The sequence below is a fragment of the Leucoraja erinacea genome, chromosome 50, assembly GCF_028641065.1.
Source record: "Leucoraja erinacea ecotype New England chromosome 50, Leri_hhj_1, whole genome shotgun sequence".
NCBI classification, from domain to species: Eukaryota; Metazoa; Chordata; class Chondrichthyes; order Rajiformes; family Rajidae; genus Leucoraja; species Leucoraja erinaceus.
In genome coordinates, this window is record NC_073426.1 from 217,416 (window position 1) to 237,316 (window position 19,901).

The 19,901-nt window shown below is 51.2% G+C and overlaps 1 protein-coding gene across 1 annotated transcript; it reads left to right on the forward strand.

Annotated features, from left to right (window-relative positions):
• Positions 1 to 10,962: 10,962 nt before the first annotated feature.
• pdf (peptide deformylase, mitochondrial) lies at positions 10,963 to 13,986 on the forward strand. Its single transcript, XM_055664940.1, is given in 4 exon segments — positions 10,963 to 11,376; positions 11,379 to 11,507; positions 11,509 to 11,617; positions 13,643 to 13,986. Coding segments are annotated over 4 exon segments (729 nt in total). The 5' UTR covers positions 10,963 to 11,055; the 3' UTR covers positions 13,813 to 13,986.
• The last annotated feature ends 5,915 nt before the right edge of the window (positions 13,987 to 19,901 follow it).

The window sequence follows — 19,901 nt, forward strand, 5'->3', positions numbered from 1 at the left end:
GGACAACATGGTGACCACCCCAGACCAGATCTCGTTCATCATCCAGGGTCTGGTAGAACAGAGCAGGCCAGGTATAGCCAATCCAGTTGTGGTGTTCCGGGTTTACCCGCCAGAGCCGCAGTTGTGTGTCATGACCTATCTACTATATTATATAGACACAACCTATAACATCAGAGGGAGTGAAAAAGCCTTATGGGTCAACCACAAAAAACCTCATGGCTGGGTAACGAGCCAAACCATTGCAAGGTGGCTCAAGCAGGTACTAAAGGCTGCCGGAATAGACACTAACTTTTTTCAAATCTCATTCCACCAGGGCAGCGCCTACATCAACGGCCGAAAGAATGGACGTACCGGTTGACCATATTCTGACGACAGCAGAATGGTCGAGGGAAACGACATTCAAAAATTTTTGCAATAAGCCATTGACGAAACCTGACTTGTTTGCAGAAAAATTTTACAAACTGCAAATATTTAATTTAAGCCCGGGGGAGCAATTAATTTGTTATTGTTACTAAATACCAATTTTGTTTCTCAAAAAACAGATTCATTGGTTGGTTACGATAACACACTTCCTCCCTCAAGAACTTCGGCAGTGAGTGAAATAAAACTGTTACACGGTTTGAAATCACAGAGCTTTGAAGTCTTCACGTAGTCACTCATGTGACTCCGAAGTAAAATAGTAAAATTAAACGAGAACTTACCAGTTTGAAGTTTGATCTGTATTTTATGAGCAGTTACGATGAGGGATTACGTGCCCTCCGCTCCCACCCTCATCATATAGGTCAAACTGATAACTGATGTCTCCTTTTCTTTACTATGTTTACTTCAATAACTGTGTCTATCTGTGATTACACACCGCTGCTTTGAAGTATGCCGCGCATGCGTGCTGAGCGGGTTCTTCACGTAATCCCTCATCGTAACTCCTCATAAAATACAGATCAAACTTCAAACTGGTAAGTTCTCGTTTAATCTTACTATTATAGACCTGTTAGTTTGACTTCAGTGGTGGGCAAATTAATGGAAAAGATACTTAGAGATAATATATATAAGCATCTGGATAAACAGGGTCTGATTAGGAACAGTCAACATGGATTTGTGCCTGGAAGGTCATGTTTGACTAATCTTCTTGAATGTTTTGAAGAGGTTACTAGGGAAATTGACGAGGGTATTGACGTGGATGTTGTCTATATGGATTTTAGTAAGGCCTTTGACAAGGTTCCTCATGGAAGGTTGGTTAAGAAGGTTCAACTGTTGGGTATAAATGCAGGAGTAGCAAGATGGATTCAACAGTGGCTGAATGGGAGACGCCAGAGGGTAATGGTGGATGGCTGTTTGTCGGGTTGGAGGCAGGTGACTAGTGGGGTGCCTCAGGGATCTGTGTTGGGTCCTTTGTTGTTTGTCATGTACATCAATGATCTGAATGAAGGTGTGGTAAATTGGATTAGTAAGTATGCAGATGATACCAAGATAGGGGGTGTTGTGGATAATGAAGAGGATTTCCAAAGTCTACCGAGTGATTTAGGCCATTTGGAAGAATGGGCTGAAAGATGGCAGATGGAGTTTAATTCTGATAAATGTGAGGTGCTACACCTTGGCAGGACAAATCAAAATAGGATGTACAAGGTTAACTGGTAGGGAATTGAAGAATGAAGTTGAACAGAGGGATCTGGAAATAACCGTGCATAGTTCCTTGAAGGTGGAATCTCATATAGATAGGGTGGTAAAGAAAGCTTTTGGTATGCTAGCCTTTATAAATCAGAGTATTGAGTATAGAAGCTGGGATGTAATGTTAAAATTGTACAAGGCATTGGTGAGACCAAATCTGGAGTATGTTGTACAATTTTGGTCGCCCAATTATAGGAAGGATGTCAACAAAATAGAGAGATAACAGAGGAGATTTACTAGAATGTTGCCTGGGTTTCAACAACTAAGTTACAGAGAAAGGTTGAATAAGTTAGGTCTTTATTCTCTGGAGCGCAGAAGGTTAAGGGGGGATTTGATAGAGGTCTTTAAAATGATGAGAGGGATAGACAGAGTTGATGTGGACAAGCTTTTATATTTTTCAAAAATGTCAGTACTTCTTTTACTTTGAACCTCATAGTATCCATAGCTACTCTACTAGTTTCCCTTACCTCACATAATTCAATATCCTTCTCCTTGGTGAATACCGAAGAAAAAAAATTGTTCAATATCTCCCCCATCTCTTTTGGCTCTGCAGATAGCTGTCCACTCTGTCTGTCCAATGGACCAATTTTATCCCTCGTTATCCTTTTGCTATTAATATAGCTGTAGAAACCCTTTGGATTTACTTTCACCTTACTTGCCAAAGCAACCTCATATCTTCTTTTAGCTTTTCTAATTTCTTTCTCAAGATTCTTTTTACATTCCTTATACTCCTCAAGCACCTCATTTACTTCATGCTGCCTATAATTATTGTAGATCTCCCTCTTTTTCCGAACAAGATGTCCAATTTCTCTTGAAAACCAGGGCTCTTTCCAATTTTTACTGTTTCCTTTCAACCGAACAGGAACATAAAGATTCTGTACTCTTAAAATTTCCCCTTTAAATGTCCTCCATTTCTCTTCTACATCTTTCCCATAAAACAAAATGTCCCAGTTCACTCCTTTTAAATCATCTCGCATCGCATCAAAGTTAGCTTTTCTCCAATCAAAAATCTCAACCCTAGGTCCAGTTCTGACCCTCTCCATAATTATATTGAAACTAATGGTATTGTGATCACTGGACCCGAAGTGCTCCCCAACGCATACCTCCGCCACCTGTCCCGTCTCATTTCCTAACAGGAGGTCCAGCACTGCCCCTCCTCTAGTAGGTACCTCTATGTATTGCTGCAAAAAACTATCCTGCACACATTTTACAAACTCCAACCCATCCAGCCCATTTACAGAATGTGTTTCCCAGTCTGTGTGTGGAAAGTTGAAATCTCCCACAATCACTACCTTGTGCTTACTACTAATATCTGCTATCTCCTTACATATTTGCTCTTCCAATTCTCGTTCCCCGTTTGGCGGTCTATAATACACCCCTATAAGAGTTGCTACACCTTTCCCACTTCTCAATTCCACCCAAATAGCCTCCCTAGATGAGCCCTCCAATCTATCCTGCCAAAGCACTGCTGTAATATCTTCCCTGACTAGCAATGCAACACCTCCACCTCTTGCCCCTCCAATTCTATCACACCTGAAGCAGCGAAATCCTGGAATATTTAGTTTCCAATCACAGCCCTCTTGCAACCACGTTTCACTGATCGCCACAACATCATACTTCCAGGTGTCTATCCAGACTCTAAGCTCATCCACCTTTCTTACAATGCTCCTAGCATTAAAATATGCACATTTAAGAAAACCACCGTCTCTTATTCTCTGTTTATTTCCTTTTTTTTCTTTCTCCTCTTGTGTCCGAGTGCTTCCCATTTCTGCTTCCTGCCTCCCATTCTGTCTACTAGCTTTCGCTATTTGAGTCCCTCGCCCCAACCATTCTAGTTTAAAGTCTCCCCAGCTGCCTTTGCAAATTTCCCCGCTAGGATATTGGTCCCCCTCGGGTTCAAGTGCAACCCATCCTTTCTGTACAGGTCCCACCTTCCCCAAAAGAAGTCCCAATGATCCAGGAACTTGAATCCATGCCCTCTGCACCAGTCTTTCAGCCACGCATTTATCCTCCACCTCGCTCCATTCCTACTCTCACCGTCGCGTGGCACAGGCAGTAATCCTGAGATTGTTACCTTTTTGGTCCTTTTTCTTAACTCTCCTCCCAACTCCCTAAATCCTCCCTTCAGGACCTCTTCCCTTTTTTTACCTATGTCATTGGTACCTATATGTACCACGACCTCAGGCTCCTCTCCCTCTGATTTAAGGATATCTTGGATGCGTTGAGACACGTCCGAGACCTTGGCACCAGGGAGGCAGACCACCATCCTGGTCTCCCGACTGCGTCCACAGAATCGCCTATCCGACCCCCTAACAATAAAGTCCCCAATTACTATTGCCCTCTTTTTGTCCCTACCTTTTGGAGCAACAGGGCCGGTCTCTGTGCTGGAGGCCCGTCCGCTGTCACTACCCCCGGGTAGGCTGTCACCCCCATCCGTACTCAAACAGGAGTACTTATTTGCGAGGTGTACCGACATTGGAGTACTCACTCGTTCCTGCCTCTGCCCCTTGCCCTTCTTTAACGTGACCCACATGTCTCTCTCCCGTGGTTTTGGAATGACCACCTCTCTATAACTCCCCTCTATGACCTCCTCACTCTCCCTGATCAGACAGAGGTCATCGAGCTGCTGCTCCAGGATCCTAATACGGTCCCTTAGGAGCCCCATCTCGCTGCACCTGGTGCAGATGTGGACGTCTGGAGGGCCATCCGACACTATAACCTCCCACATCTGACATCCAGAACAGTACACTGATCTGGCTGTCATTCTCCCGCCTTACCCTGGATCTGATAACAGTATAATACAATAGAAACTGCTGGGAGAAATCAGCAGGTATCTGACACACAACAGCTGCTCCCTCGTGACCTTTAAACTGCACCTTTATTATATAAACAAAAAGCACTGTACCCTTAGCTCACTGTACCTTTAACCAGAAAGCACAAATGCTAACCTGAGGTTGCACCCAATCAGCTGCTTCCTCTAGTCTGCTTCCACCAATCAGCGGCTTCCACCAGAACCCTCCCTATGGAGTGTGGAACGTTACGGATTTCGGTAAAAGCCCTGACCCTCCTCCACTGCTCTCCGACGGTCCTGGGCCTCTGTGAAAACAAGCCCCGCGTCCGATTTAAGTGCAGATACAGCGAGGTGTCCAGCTTTGAGGGAGCAGATAGGTTGTCCAGCAGAGCAGGTGTAGAGGTAGTCCAGCGATGAGGGTGCAGAGAGTATCCAGCAGTGCAGGTGCAGAGAGGATCCAACGTCGATGGTGCACAGGCACAGGCACAGGCAGGTAGGTAACAGGTAGGTAACAGGTAGGTAACAGACAGGTAACAAAAGGGGGGGGGGGGGGGCGGCGGGCGGAGAAGCGGCGAACAATCAACGCCAGCGTCCTCTCCGGGCAGCGTGCAGGGTTCTAGCGGTTCTTGCGGCTAGCAATATAGGCCGCAGGGTGACAATCGTTCCACGGCCGAAAACGGCCAAAAAACGCCACAGACCACCGCAACCGGAGCGACCCTCCAGTGGTCCCTCGTCCGGTAGGATGATTCAGTTGCCTAATAACAGCTGGGAAGAAACTATTCCTGAATCTGGAGGTGTGCATTTTCACACTTCTATATCTTTTGCCTGATGGGAGAGGGGAGAAGAGGGAGTGGCCAGGATGCGACTCGTCCTTGATTATGCTGCTGTCCTTGCCGAGGCAGCGTGAGGTATAAATGGAGTCATTAGAAGGGAGGTTGGTTTGTGTGATAGTCTGGGCCACGTCCACAATTCACTTCAATTTCTTGGGGTCTTGCATGGATCTGTTCCCAAACCAAGCTGTGATGCATCCTGATAAAATGCTTTCTATGGTGCATCTGTGGAAGTTGGGGAGAGTTGTAGGGAACACGCCAAACTTCCTAATCCTTCCAAGGAGGTGGTGTGCTTTCTTGGTCTTTGCTTCGATAATATGGGTGGTCCAAGAGAATTTGAAGTTTCCAACCATCTCTACATCGGCACCGTCGATACAAACTGGAGTACGTGTACTGAATCACTTCCTGAAGTGATTTGCATCTGCTTTATCTTGATGACATTGAGAAAAAGGTTGTTGTCTCGACACCAGGAAATGAGGTTTACAATCTCCTACCTGTACTTAATCTCACCATTATTTGATATCCGGCCCACAATGGTGGTGTTGTCTGCAAATTTAGATTTGTACATGGCTTCACAGTTGTAGGTGTACAAGGAGTAAAGAAGGGGGCTGAGAATGCATCCTTGTGGAGCACCAGTGTTGAGCATTATCATGGAGGATGATTTGCTACTGGGTGGTACAGTAGCATGGTGGTACAGTTGCTGCCTTGCAGCACAGGAGACCAGGGTTCGATCCAGATTACGGGAGCTGTGTATGGAGTTTGTATGTTCTCAACGTGACCCCCTGGGTTTTCTCCGAGCTCTCCAAAGTCTTACCGGCTTGTGGCTTAGTATAAATGTAAAATTGTCCCCAGTGTGTGTAGGATAGTGTTAATGTGCGGGGATGGCTTGTCGGTATGGACTCGGTGGGCCGAAGGACCTCTTTGTGTGCTGTATCTCTAAACTAAACTAAAGAGTGCTGACTTCAAGTCTCATGAGTTTGCTGATGAGCTTGGCTGGTACATTGGTGCTATAGGCAGAGCTGTAGTCTATAAATAGGAGTCAGACACAGATGTCTCTCTTAACTAGGTGATCTAGGGATGAGTGTAGGGCTAGAGTGTTGTGCTGGCACCATTTAGTCAGTTAGCGTTCTCCCACCTATAGTCTGAATCATCATCTATACACAGTGTGACAATGCAAATCAGAGCTGCCAAGTTTTGGCAGTATTCTAGTACCTGAAAATCAGTATTTTGCTGAGGAAATCAGTATTTTTACGCAGTGCCACTTTGCTGAAAAAAATGTTGTTTTATATGTGCGGTCATACCCATGTAAGAGTACAAGAATGCATAACATTGCTACCAATTGACATGTTCCCTATGCACCTTCCTTGACTGCATTTATTGCCATCTCTTTGTATACTTCTGTTTGATCGGCTGCGTCCTGCTTTTAATACCAGATGATGGTACTTTTTAATGTTTCTTTGAGTGTTTTGTGTTGGGGGGGGTGAGGGGGAAACCGTTTTGGTCTCCTCCTCCACGGAGAGGTGACTTTTTCCAGGTCACCTCCCCCGTGGCCTAACAACGAGGATCGGTGGGGCCTTTCCTGGAGACGCGCCCGGGGCTTCAGCGGCGGGCGCAGCGCGGATTCTCGGCGTGGAGCGGGCGAGCCCTCGCTGGGGCTCGCTGGAGGGGAGCGCTCCGTTTCGCTGGACCGAGGCACCGATTCAGGACTTACCTTGACTTTTATCTTCTGGACGCTCGCAGCGGCGACTGAGGAGGGTTGAGGTCCCGACCACGGGGGAAAATGGAGGAGGGCTGGCCGAATTTTGTGCCTTCCACCACAATGATGAATGGATGTGGTGGATGTTTGTGTTAAAATTGTATTGTGTATTGTGTGTTTTTTCTCATTGTACCGCTGCTGGCAAATTCATTTCACTTGCACTTTATGTGCAATGTGATGAATAAAACTGATTGATTGATTGATTGATTGATTGATTGATTGATTGATTGATTGATCGATTGATGTAGAAGCTATTTTGGAAGCCTCCCTTTCCCTCCCTTGCTCTCTCTCCCTTCTTCCTCTCTTTCCCTCCCTCATCCAGATCTTGAAATTTAAAATACTGATAGATTTAATCTGCTACAATTTTTTGAATTATAGTATGACTTTTTATATCCTTGCATTTTTTAAGCAGCAAGATAAAACAGGAAATCGGGCCGATTTTTAAAAAATGCGTATTTTACAAAGCAAATCCGTACATCAGTATTCTGATCGCATTTCCGTACAAAATATGGAAAATCTGTACTACTTGGTGCTCTGGCTAATGTTTTAGGTGCCGGAGTGTCAAACGGGCGCCATTTCAGGTTTTGCTTTGGGGGGGAACTAGTCTCCCAAGAGGGTCTAATGAGATTATAGCTGATCTCAAACAAGTCGATCATTACATCCCTATATATAACTAGTACAATAAAACATATAATACTTTATTTAATAGTAGGTCAAAATATTGCCCGGTTGCACTCACTAATTATCATGAAATATAATTATCAAGCAAGTAAAGAAAAAGACGGTGATCATGTATTTTTACAGAGGTGTCCCGCAGCTATGGGCCTTCACACTCACTCACTCACCCACTCACCCATTCACTCACTCACTCACCATATAACCATATAACAATTACAGCACGGAAACAGGCCATCTCGACCCTTCTAGTCTGTGACTCTCCCGCAGCCCTGGGCCTTCACACTCACACACGCACGCACTCACTCACTCACTCACTCACTCACTCACTCACTCACCCACCCATTCACTCACTCACTCACCAAATAACCGTATAACAATTACAGCACGGAAACAGGCCATCTCGACCCTTCTAGTCCGTGCTGAACACGTATTCTCCCCTAGTCCCATATACCTGTGCTCAGACCATAACCCTCCATTCCCTTCCCATCCATATAACTATCCAATTTATTTTTAAATGATAAAAACGAACCTGCCTCCACCACCTTCACTGGAAGCTCATTCCACACAGCTACCACTCTCTGAGTAAAGAAGTTCCCCCTCATGTTACCCCTAAACTTCAGTCCCTTAATTCTCATGTCATGTCCCCTTGTTTGAATCTTCCCTACTCTCAGTGGGAAATGCTTTTCCACGTCAACTCTGTCTATCCCTCTCATCATTTTAATGACCTCTATCAAGTCCCCCCTTAACCTTCTGTGCTCCAAAGAATAAAGCCCTAACTTGTTCAACCTTTCTCTGTAACTTAGTTGCTGAAACCCAGGCAACATTCTAGTAAATCTCCTCTGTGCGCTCTCTATTTTGTTGACATCCTTCCTATAATTAGGCAACCAAAATTGTACACCATACTCCAGAACTGGCCTCACAATTTTGTCTTGTACAATTTTAACATTACATCCCAACATCTATACTCAATGCTCTGATTTATAAAGGCCAGCACACCAAAAAGCTTTCTTTACCACCCTATCTACATGAGATTCCACTTTCAGGGAACTGTGCACAGTTATTCCCAGATCCCTCTGTTCAACTGTATTCTTCAATTCCCTACCATTTACCATGTACGTGCTATTTTGTTTTGTCCTGCCAAGATGTAGCACCTCACACTTATCTCACTCACTCACTCACCACACCCACTCACTCACTCACTCACTCACTCACTCACTCACTCACTCACTCACTCACTCACTCACTCACTCACCCACCCACTCACTCACTCACTCACCCACTCACTCACCCACCCACCCACTCACTCACCTACTCACCCACTCACTCACCCACCCACTCACTCTCTCACGCACTCACTCACCTACTCACTCACTCACCCACTCACTCACTCACACCTGCAAGGAACCACAACTGTACTTCATTTGATGCCAGATCCACACCCTGAACAAACGCTTCCTCGCCTATCTGGACTCTACGAATGATCAGCAGCTTGCCCACTTCTACTGACACTGCTTGACTCGACTGCCCGTCTGCAGGCCCAGAGCTCCACCGCGACGCGCCCACCCGACCCTCGAGGCTGAGATGGCCACCATGAAAAGCAGCAACAACATCCACCTCCTCTCCGACCTTCACCATCTTCCCGGCCAAACCCAGGCCCGGACCACCGAAACTGCCACGGCTGCCGACTCTCACCGCCTCCCTGGGGCCACCGCTGTGGTCACTTAATCTCACCACCTCCCGAGGCCACTGCCGCTGACCGTCACTGTCTTCCTGGGGCCACCGATGCTGCTGCCACCGACCCGTATCTCTACTCCAGCCCCCCACGGGCCTCCACCAGTGACTCCGCCAACCCTCGCCTCTCCACCGGCCACCAGCGGACCAGAGCAGTTACTTCACCAGAGTTCTGCTCAGCACCAGGCTCCCCCCCCCCCCCCCCCCCCACCACTCCCGCAGGGAACCGCATTAGTGATGGGTCTTCCCCTTCCCCCTCTTTCCCTCTTTTAACCAGGTTACCCCAACCACACACCCGCTAGTTAAAATTCCCCGATGTTTATTTTGCCACAGAGACTCCAGTGAGCTCCGGCTGCACTGAACCTCTGTCCATACACCATTAAGGGTCTTGACCCGAAACATCACCCATTCCTTCTCTCCAGAGATGCTACCTGTCCCGCTGAGTTACTCCAGCATTTTATGTCCACCATGACCTCTCCAAGGTTGACAGAAATTCTGGAGAAACTCAGCAGGTGAGGCAGCATCTATGGAGCAAAGGAATAGGTGACGTTTTGGGTCGAGACTCTTCTTCAGACTGATGTGGAGGTGGGAAGAAGAAAGGAAGAGGCGGAGACAGTGGGCTGTGGGAGAGCTGGGAATGGGAGGGGAAGAAGGGAGAAAGCAAGGATTACCTGAAATTGGAGAAGTCAATGTTCATACCGCTGGGGTGTAAATTACCCAAGCGAAATATGAGGTGCTGTTCCTCCAATTTGCGGTGGGACTCACTCTGCCCATGGAGGAGGCCCAGGACCGACAGGTCGGATTCGGAATGGGAGGGTGAGTTGAAGTGCTGACCCAACGAGAGATCAGGTTGGTTATTGCGAACCGAGCGGAGGTGTTGGGCAAAACAATCGCCAAGCCTATGCTTGGTCTCACCGATGTAGTGCAGCTCACACCTAGAGCAGAGGATGCAATAGATGATGTTGGAGGAGGTGCAGGTGAACCTCTGCCTCACATGGAAAGACTGCTTGGGTCCTTGAATGGAGTCAAGGGGGTAGGTAAAGCGACAAGTGTAGCATTTCCTGTGGTTGCAAGAGAAAGTAACAGGAGCTGGGGTGGTTTGGGTGGGAAGAGACAAATTGACCAGGGAGTTACAGAGGGAGCCGTCTCTGCGGAAAGCCGACAGGGGAGGAGATGGGAAGATGTGGCAAGTGGTGGGGTCACGTTGGAGGTGTCAAAAATGTCAGAGGATTATCTCCATTTCACACACAGCTTCAGTCACACACACACACACACAATCTCAATGGGCGTGGCTTCCACCAACACGCCCTCAATGTGTCACGCACGCCCTCGGTGGGCGGGGCTTCATCCACGCACGCCCTCAATGGGCGTGGCTTGTGTAACGCACGCACGCCCCCTCCGTGGGCGGAGCTTCAGCCACGCACACCTCTGGGCGGGCCTACGCTGGCCACCGGGCCGGGGGCAACAGCAGACGCGCCCATTGGACGGTACGGGCGAATTCCCTCAATGGGCGGGGCTACCACAGGCCCGATTTCCGGGGCGTGACGTAACTGGATTGACCCCGTTCATGGGGCGTGGTCTCACCAGCCCCGCCCCTCGCCGCCATGTTCCGGACTCGCGCGCTCTCGAGCCTCCAGCTGCTGCGCGGCGCCCTGTTCCCGTGCGCGCGCCCGGGGCAGGTGCACGCGCTGGGCGGCCCGGCGCGGCGCTACCGCGTGGAGCAGCGGAGTTACTGGCAGGCGCTGCGGCGGCGTCTACTCGGCCCGCCGGAGCCGCCCTACCGCCGGCCGTGCCTGGTGGGGGCGCCGGTGTTGCGCGCCGTGGCGGCGGCCGTGCCCGCGGACCAGGTGCGCGGCCCCGAGGTGCAGCGGCTCGTGCACGCGCTGGTGGCCGCGCTGCGTCGGGCTGACGCGGTGGGGCTGAGCGCGCCCCCCAGCTCGGGGTCGCGCTGCGCGTGCTCGTACTGGAGGTGTCCGAGCGCGTGCTCGAGACCGAGAATGCGCGCGTCCGCGAGGCGCGCGACATGGTGGCCGTGCCCCTGCGCGTCATCGTCAACCCCGCGGATCCGCGTTGTCGACCCGCGCCCCGTCGTCCTGCCCGAGGCCTGTCACAGCCTCCCCGGCATCGCCGCCTGTGTGGCCCGGCACCGCGCCGTGGAGGTGACAGGTGGGTCGGGCCGGACCGGACCGTGCCGGGGTAGTGGGGGCTGGGCCGGGGTAGTGGGGGTTGGGCCGTATATAGTGGGGGTTGGGCCGTATATAGTGGGGGCTGGGCCGGGGTAGTGGGGGTTGGGCCGTATATAGTGGGGGCTGGGCCGGGGTAGTGGGGGTTGGGCCGGACCGGGGTAGTGGGGGCTGGGCGGGGTAGTGGGGGTGGGGCCGTATATAGTGGGGGCTGGGCCGGGTAGTGGGGGTTGGGCCGTATATAGTGGGGGGGCTGGGCCGGGGTAGTGGGGGTTGGGCCGGACCGGGGTAGTGGGGGCTGGGCCGGGGTAGTGGGGGTTGGGCCGTATATAGTGGGGGTTGGGCCGTATATAGTGGGGGCTGGGCCGGGATAGTGGGGGCTGGGCCGGGGTAGTGGGGGTTGGGCCGTATATAGTGGGGGGCGGGCCGGGGTAGTGGGGGCTGGGCCGTATATAGTGGGGGGTTGGGCCGTATATAGTGGGGGCTGGGCCGGGATAGTGGGGGGTTGGGCCGGGGTAGTGGGGGTTGGGCCGGGGTAGTGGGGGTTGGGCCGGACCGGGCCGTGCCGGTGTAGTGGGGGTTGGGCCGGGTGTAGTGGGGGTTGGGCCGTATATAGTGGGGGCTGGGCCGGGGTAGTGGGGGTTGGGCCGGGGTAGTGGGGGTTGGGCCGGACCGGGCCGTGCCGGTGTAGTGGGGGTTGGGCCGGTGTAGTGGGGGTTGGGCCGTATATAGTGGGGGCTGGGCCGGGATAGTGGGGGTTGGGCCGGGGTAGTGGGGGTTGGGCCGGACCGGGCCGTGCCGGTGTAGTGGGGGTTGGGCCGGTGTAGTGGGGGTTGGGCCGTATATAGTGGGGGCTGGGCCGGGGTAGTGGGGGGGGTTGGGCCGGGATAGTGGGGGCTGGGCCGGGGTAGTGGGGGCTGGGCCGTATATAGTGGGGGTTGGGCCGTATATAGTGGGGGGTTGGGCCGGGGGTAGTGGGGGTTGGGCGCATATAGTGGGGGTTGGGCCGGGATAGTGGGGGTTGGGCCGGGGTAGTGTGGGGGTTGGGCCGTATATAGTGGGGGGCTGGGCCGGGTAGTGGGGGGTTGGGCCGTATATAGTGGGGGTTGGGCCGGGGTAGTGGGGGGTTGGGCCGTATATAGTGGGGGTTGGGCCGGTGTAGTGGGGGTTGGGCCGTATATAGTGGGGGCTGGGCCGGTGTAGTGGGGGCTGGGCCGGTGTAGTGGGGGTTGGGCCGGTGTAGTAGTGGGGGTTGGGCCGGTAGTAGTGGGGGTGGGCCGTATATAGTGGGGGCTGGGCCGGTGTAGTGGGGGTTGGGCCAGTGTAGTGGGGGTTGGGCCGGTGTAGTGGGGGTTGGGCCGTATATAGTGGGGGCTGGGCCGGTGTAGTGGGGGTTGGGCCGGTGTAGTGGGGGTTGGGCCGGTGTAGTGGGGGTTGGGCCGTATATAGTGGGGGCTGGGCCGGTGTAGTGGGGGCTGGGCCGGTGTGGTGGGGGGGGGCCGGGGTAGTGGGGGTTGGGCCGTATATAGTGGGGGCTGGGGGCGTATATAGTGGGGGCTGGGCCGGGATAGTGGGGGCTGGGCCGGGGTAGTGGGGGCTGGGCCGTATATAGTGGGGGTTGGGCCGTATATAGTGGGGGTTGGGCCGGGGTAGTGGGGGTTGGGCCGGGGATAGTGGGGACTGCGGGTTCCAAGTGCCCCCCCCCCTCTCTTTGACCCCGCCTTGTGTTGCAGGGCTGGACAAGCGGAGGTAGAAGTTTGAAGGGGGTAGGTGTCCCGGGCCGCTTCCTCTGACCCATCCCCCTTGTGTTGCAGATCTGGGACGAGCTGGAGAGGGGGGTGGGAGGAAAGGTTTGGAGAGGTCCGGTGGGGTAGGAGGGGTTTGGAGTCAGGTGTCCAGGGCCTAATTCCTCTGACCCCCCTCCCCCATGTGTTGCGGGGCTGGACGGGTGGTGGGTTATGGTGGTCTCCATGGGTCCCACACTCTCTAACCCCCTGTTGTGTTGCAGGGCTGGATGAGCAGGGGCAGCCGCTAAGCTGGACGGTATCAGGCTGGACAGCACGAATCTTGCAACATGAGGTGGACCACCTGGATGGGCGGCTCTTCATCGACCTGATGGACAGCAGAACCTTCCAGAACCTGCGCTGGCAGGAAGCGCTGGAGCGAGCGTCATGGTGATGCTGCCATGCAACTGGCACAGCAAGATCCCATTGGCAGTGGCTTCCCTATCACTGAGGACAAGCAGCCCCTGAACCCTGCGTGGCCACATTGAGAAATGAGTGGTTCAGCCAATGACACATTTTACAAATCCACCCACATGTGGGAAACTGAATAAAATTCACCAGAAGCTGTGACCAGTGAATGAACGTTGTTCATTGTTTAACTGTGTTTCTCACGGCAAACTCACCTCACGGCAAACCACGTAAATTCCTGATCCCTCCCCCTTTTCTAGGCATGAATCCCCCCTCCCCTTGCCGAAACACAGGGATGGCCGTGAGTTGCCCAGCCCCGAGAGGTGACGTCAGTGTTGGTGTTTCTGTGCTGTGTAGCCAAGCTTCATCAGAAAACATTCACTTCTGCTATCATATGGCACATATAGCCTTCCATAACCACAGCAAGATTTTGTTGCCAGTTCTGGATAACACTTTTTATTTGTGACATTAAATTATGTGTCGTTTATAACGAACATCTTATGCATTCGGACAAAAAGCTATCGTCACATTTATCTTTTTATCATTTTTGCTAACTGATTGGACGTGTACCTGCCCACGCCTGGGCATGACCCCATGATTAGAAGTGTTTCTGATTATCTTCTCACGCCTGCTTATTACCCCATACAGCTATCGTTGGACTTCTCTACCCTGGTGTATTGAGAGTGGTCGGTCATCGACCATGTAACAAATGTGAAATCAATGGATTTTTAGTGATTTAAATGGCCATTGGGATCAGGCAGGAGAGTATCTGAGATACAGGTTTGGACATGATCTTCAGTCCACCAGGCTCGGGGGGAAGTGTGGGGCAACTGCCTTACATTTAAAGAGTACTCAATAGCTGATGAGGTTGGAGGAGTTTCAGGAGAGCACCACTCCCAGTTCTCTGGTCTTTCCATGTAAATGGTCCCTAATCTCTGCTACATCCTTACTGAACGGATTAAAGAAAAGATCACAACTTTCCACCTGATGCCGAGCTTAATATTACATAATGTTTTGTGTAACCACAGTTCAGCCACGTCAGAGACCCAAGTAGGGTCTGGACTCTGCCCAGCATTGGTGACATTTTCACCGTACTCGTGGTTCTCACAGTCAGACTTTTTACAGTTGATCTGAAATGGCTTCAATATTCCTGGGGGAGACTGAGCTTGTGTTTTACTGTTTTACACGTGCCGGAATAGATTCACTTTCTCCTCAGTGAGGAATTGTCTGTCAGAGAATCTATTATATAATATCAAGGGGGGGTTAGTGTGTGTGATGCTGCATGCCGTCCCCCCCACCGCAACCGGGTGTTGGAGGAACAGACCCAACGGGTCTGCACTTGGTCTAGTATCTGTGTGTATGTCATTTTGCCTTTGAAACGTATTTCATCGAAAACCAGACGCAAAACGCGGAGAATTTTACATATTTCGGTAGGGATTTAACTTCAGAAATCCACTCCTTGGTCAATTATTTACCCAGATTTTGTATAAAATTGTTCACAAAACTCAATTGTTCACACGCTCACCAGCTACTGACGTCACAATGCCCATCAATCCAGGCCTACCTGCGTCCTGGCTCCGCCACTGTGGATTAAAGGCGCAGAGATAGATCTGCAGAACAAAGATTCTATAGCTGCGTTCCTCTACAGCTTCTTTGTTCTACAGATCTCGGGGCAGCGACTACTCACGCACTGAACTTCTCATAAGTTCTGCAGCTCTGTCCCACTACCGCTGAACTCCTCACTGCTGGCGCAGCTCGCGAAGCCCCACCCGCCTGCGCACCCCTCCCATCCCCTGCGTGCTCATTCCAGCGAAGGAGGACTGTGAGTAAGATGGCCAGAAATCACAGCGATACAGGGTAGCGTTTTTTCTAAAATCAATATACAGTGCAGAGAGGAAGTGGTCAAGATGGGACTTTTAATTATATACTAGACTAAGTGCAGACCCGTTGGGTCTGCTCCCCCAATGGTGTGATTCCCCCAACCCAATATTCCACCATGCACCCGTCTCCTCCAATGGAACTGAAGCCGTTGCCAAATGTAAGTTTCCAGCACTCCCCTGCCTCCCTCAATTGCACCTCCCCTGCCTGCTGCAGCAGTGAAAAGTTCAGTGTTCCTGTCTTGCAACTTTGTTTCGAAGTGTGTTGGAAGCTGATAGGAAGGAGCAGCCGTCAACGAATCAAACGGCAGGAAGGGATCTGTACTGCAGGTGGACTGATTTGAGTTTTATATATTAATAGATATATACTAGACCAAGTGCAGACCCGTTGGGTCTGTTCCCCCAACGTGCGGTTGTGGGGGGGAGGCGGCATGCAGCGTCACACACACTAACTATGCCCCGCACTCACGCTAATTACCCCCCTTGATATATTATTATTAATTTGCTCCTTTTACCCCATAACCACCCTATCTACTGACGTATAGCCCCCAACTTGCAGTCACATCTAGAGAGGGGGGGGCGGGGGTAGAGAGTGAGGGCAGAGAGAGAAGGGGCTGAGAGAGAGGGGAGGAGAGAGGGGGTGCTGAGAGGGGGGTGAGGTGAGGAGCGTGGAGGGAAGAGGGTCTGGAGGGGAGGGAGGGTGGAGGATGGGAGAGGGGGAGGAGGGGTGAGGAGAGGAGGGGGGTGGGGAGAAGGGATAGTGGAGAGAGGAGGGGAAGAGGAGAGGGGGGAGAGAGAGAACCCAAACCCCCCAAACAACCATTTGCAGGCACTGCTTTTTTCCTTCAAACTAACCATAACCACAGTTGTGTAGACATTTGTTCAGTCATTCAGAGCTCAGACCTCCATGTTGTAGAGACTGATTGGGGCACACCACTTCCTGGTTTTATAGTCCCTCCCCCATCCCACCAGCAGGAGCAGCAGAGAGAATGGGGAATTTTGTAAAAACATTAATATCTCTGTCATATTTCATCGACGGGAAAAATCCTCGGCACACATGCGGGGGAGGGGGGCTCTGAGCGAGGTGGCCAAAAATGACGGCCGTAGGTGGCGGCATACTTTCGGAAATCGCAGCACAGGAAGCCAAATCCGGTCAAGAACAGACTTTTAGTAATATAGATATATATCTGTGTGTGTGTGTATCTATATATATGTGTGAGTGTGTATATACCCCCCACACACACACACCCGTTGGGTCAGGTCCCCGAACGTGCTTCAGACCCCAGAGAGAATTTCCAGAGAGTCAGAAGCCGGTGTTTCTTTGCTGTGAACGCTCGCTCCTGGGCAAACAAGTCTTGCCCTAGCGGCTTTAATGGGCTGTTGTCAGCTGGCAGTTATCAACGGCTGCGGGCGTCGCGCGGCCGAGTTACATCAACATCCCGATGCGCGCTGGCATTTGGCTCTCTGACTCCTTCTCGAACAAGCAAGTTCTGCAGATCTGGAGGACAGACGATATCCTGGGGAGTGAAGAGGGGGAGTGGGGGGATTGAGGGAGGGGGGGGGGGGGGGGGGGGAGGTGAGGAAGGAGAGTGTGGAAATAAAGGGAGAGGAGTGGGGAATAGATGGACTGCCCCCACCCCTCTCCCCTTCCCCACTCTTCCCCCTCCCCCATCTCCCTCCCTCCCCACTCTTCACCCACTCTCCCCTGGACCCCTCTCCCCCTCCCCTACCGCCTCCCCTCCCCACGCTCCCTCCCCCCTCCCCCCACCCACCCTCTCTCCCCTCCCCCTCTGTCTCTTGCCCTTCTGCTTGCCCCTTTCTCTCTGTCTCTCCACATTCTCTCTGCTCTCACTCTCTACTCCCCCCCCCCCTCTAGACAAGCCTGTGAGTTGGGGGCTATGCGTCAGTGGATAGGACGGTTATAGGGTAAAAGGAGCGAATTAATAATATTAATATAATATCAAGGGGGGTAGTTAGTGTGTGTGACGCTGCATGCCACCACTACCCCCCCCCCCCCCCCAAGCACACGTTGGGAGAACAGACCCAACGGGTCTGCACTTGGTCTAGTAACTATTAAAACTCTGTGTGTGCGGGGGTGTATGTCATTTTGCCTTTGAAACGTATTTCCTCAAAAACCAGACAAAAACGCAGAGAATTTTACATATTTCGGTAGGAATTTCAGAACATGATTTCAGAAATCCACTCCTCTAGATTTGGTCAATTATTTCCCCAGATTTTGAATAAAATTGTTCACATAACAGCAAAAAAATTTAAAATCAAACTGCTGCACGAGTCACAGCGCCACCGCACAGATGTCCAATCACAATGGATCTCATACGACATACACTTCCGATGTCTCTAATATGCAGAATAAATGATATAAAAATGATCTTCCTCCCACAAATTCTCTATTTCAATCAATACCGATATACCTACCTAAAAAATGTTTTAATAATCTTGATTCTCGGATTACAAAATTTATCTTGGATTATAAAACACATAGAATTTGGTTGGTGCAGTCTCCGGGGAGGAAGCGGCCGCTTCAGACATTCCAAGCCGCTGAAGAGTGTTCACCCGACGCCGATGTTCCATCTTCCTGGCAATGAGGGCCTGAAAACATCGGACTGGCTGAGGCCACAAATAGGCCCCGACCTCGGGTGGACTATGAGTAGGAGAACTGGACTTTTTGGTGCCTTCCCTCACAGTGGATTTGGCTATGGGAGGACGTTTCATGTTGAATCCTATAGTGTACTGTGTCTTTTTTCTTTTATATGGATGTGTGGAAATCTAATTTCTTCTCTGTAAAGCACTTTGGCTTCAACGTGATTTGATTTAAAAGTGCTATATAAATAAAAATGACTTACTATAGAATTCATAAACGACATCTATGCAAACCCACAGAAAAGGGCAGATTGACTCTCCCCAATTACTTATACTATTATTGGACAACAAAAATTAAAAAAGTAATGTATTGGCTGGATAACGCATGTCAACAGGTAGACTGGTTAATAATGGAGAGAGTTGAAGTTGAAGAACACACTATATGATAAAAATCCAATTATTCACAGCACTTTACGAATCTGGAGACAAGTAAAATCAACTTTTAAACTAAGAAATGTATCACTTCTTTCACCAATAGCTAATAACCCGTCGTTTAAGCCATCTATTATAGATAAATATTCTAATAATATTATCAGGAGAAATATTCTACAGCTCCATTCCGCTATAGGACCTTTCTTCTGCAGATCTCGGATCAGCGGCGCCTCTCACGTTGAACCTTTTCCTCACTGCCGGTGCAGCTCATGAAACCCCGTCCCTCCCAGCTGTGGGTTTCCAGAGAGTCAGAAGCCGGTGCTTCTTTGCTGTCAACGCTCGCTCCTGGGCGAACGCGTCTTACCTTAGCGGCTTTAAACGGCTGTTGTCATCTGGCAGTTATCAACTGCTGTTGATACCGCTATAGGATCTTTGCTCTCTACCCGTCACAGGGGACGATCGTCTGACCACCCCCACCCCCCCCCACCGGCCCGGCTCTGCTCTGCTTTGTCACGCTGGTGGAAGCCACGATCGGCTGGTTCTCCCCCCCCCCCCACCCCCCCTGCTGCTTTTTTTCACCGTCCACCGTCCTGTCCCTCTCCTCTCTCCCCCTCTCTTCTCTCTCCCTACCCCGTCCCTCTCCCCTCTCTCTCCTCTCCCCTCCCTCTCCCCCAACCCCCTGCCCTCTCCCCCCCCTCCCTACCCTAAACCCCCTTTCCCCCTCCACACCCTCCCCCCCCTTCCCTCCATCTCCGTCCACCCACTCTCCCTTCCCACCCCCTCTCAGCCCTCCTTTCCCCCCCTCTACTCCCATCCTTCCTCCCCTCCGTCCCACTGTCTCTCCCCATTCTCACTCTGCCCTCACTCTCTAACCCCCACCCCCTCCCCCCTAGAGGTGCCTGCGAGTTGGGGGCTATGCGCCAGTGGAAAGGGCAGTTATGGGGTAAAAGGAGCAAAGTAATAATATTTATATAATATCAAGGGGGGTAGTTAGTGTGTGCTGCATGCCGCCAACCCCCCTCCACCGCAACCACACATTGGGGGAACAGACCGAACGGACCGCACTTGGTCTAGTGACTAATAATAAGCCCTCACCTCAAAAATGGCAGTAAGTGGCTGCTGAAAGACAGGGAGCAGGAATAAAGATATGTGAATCTAGATGGAA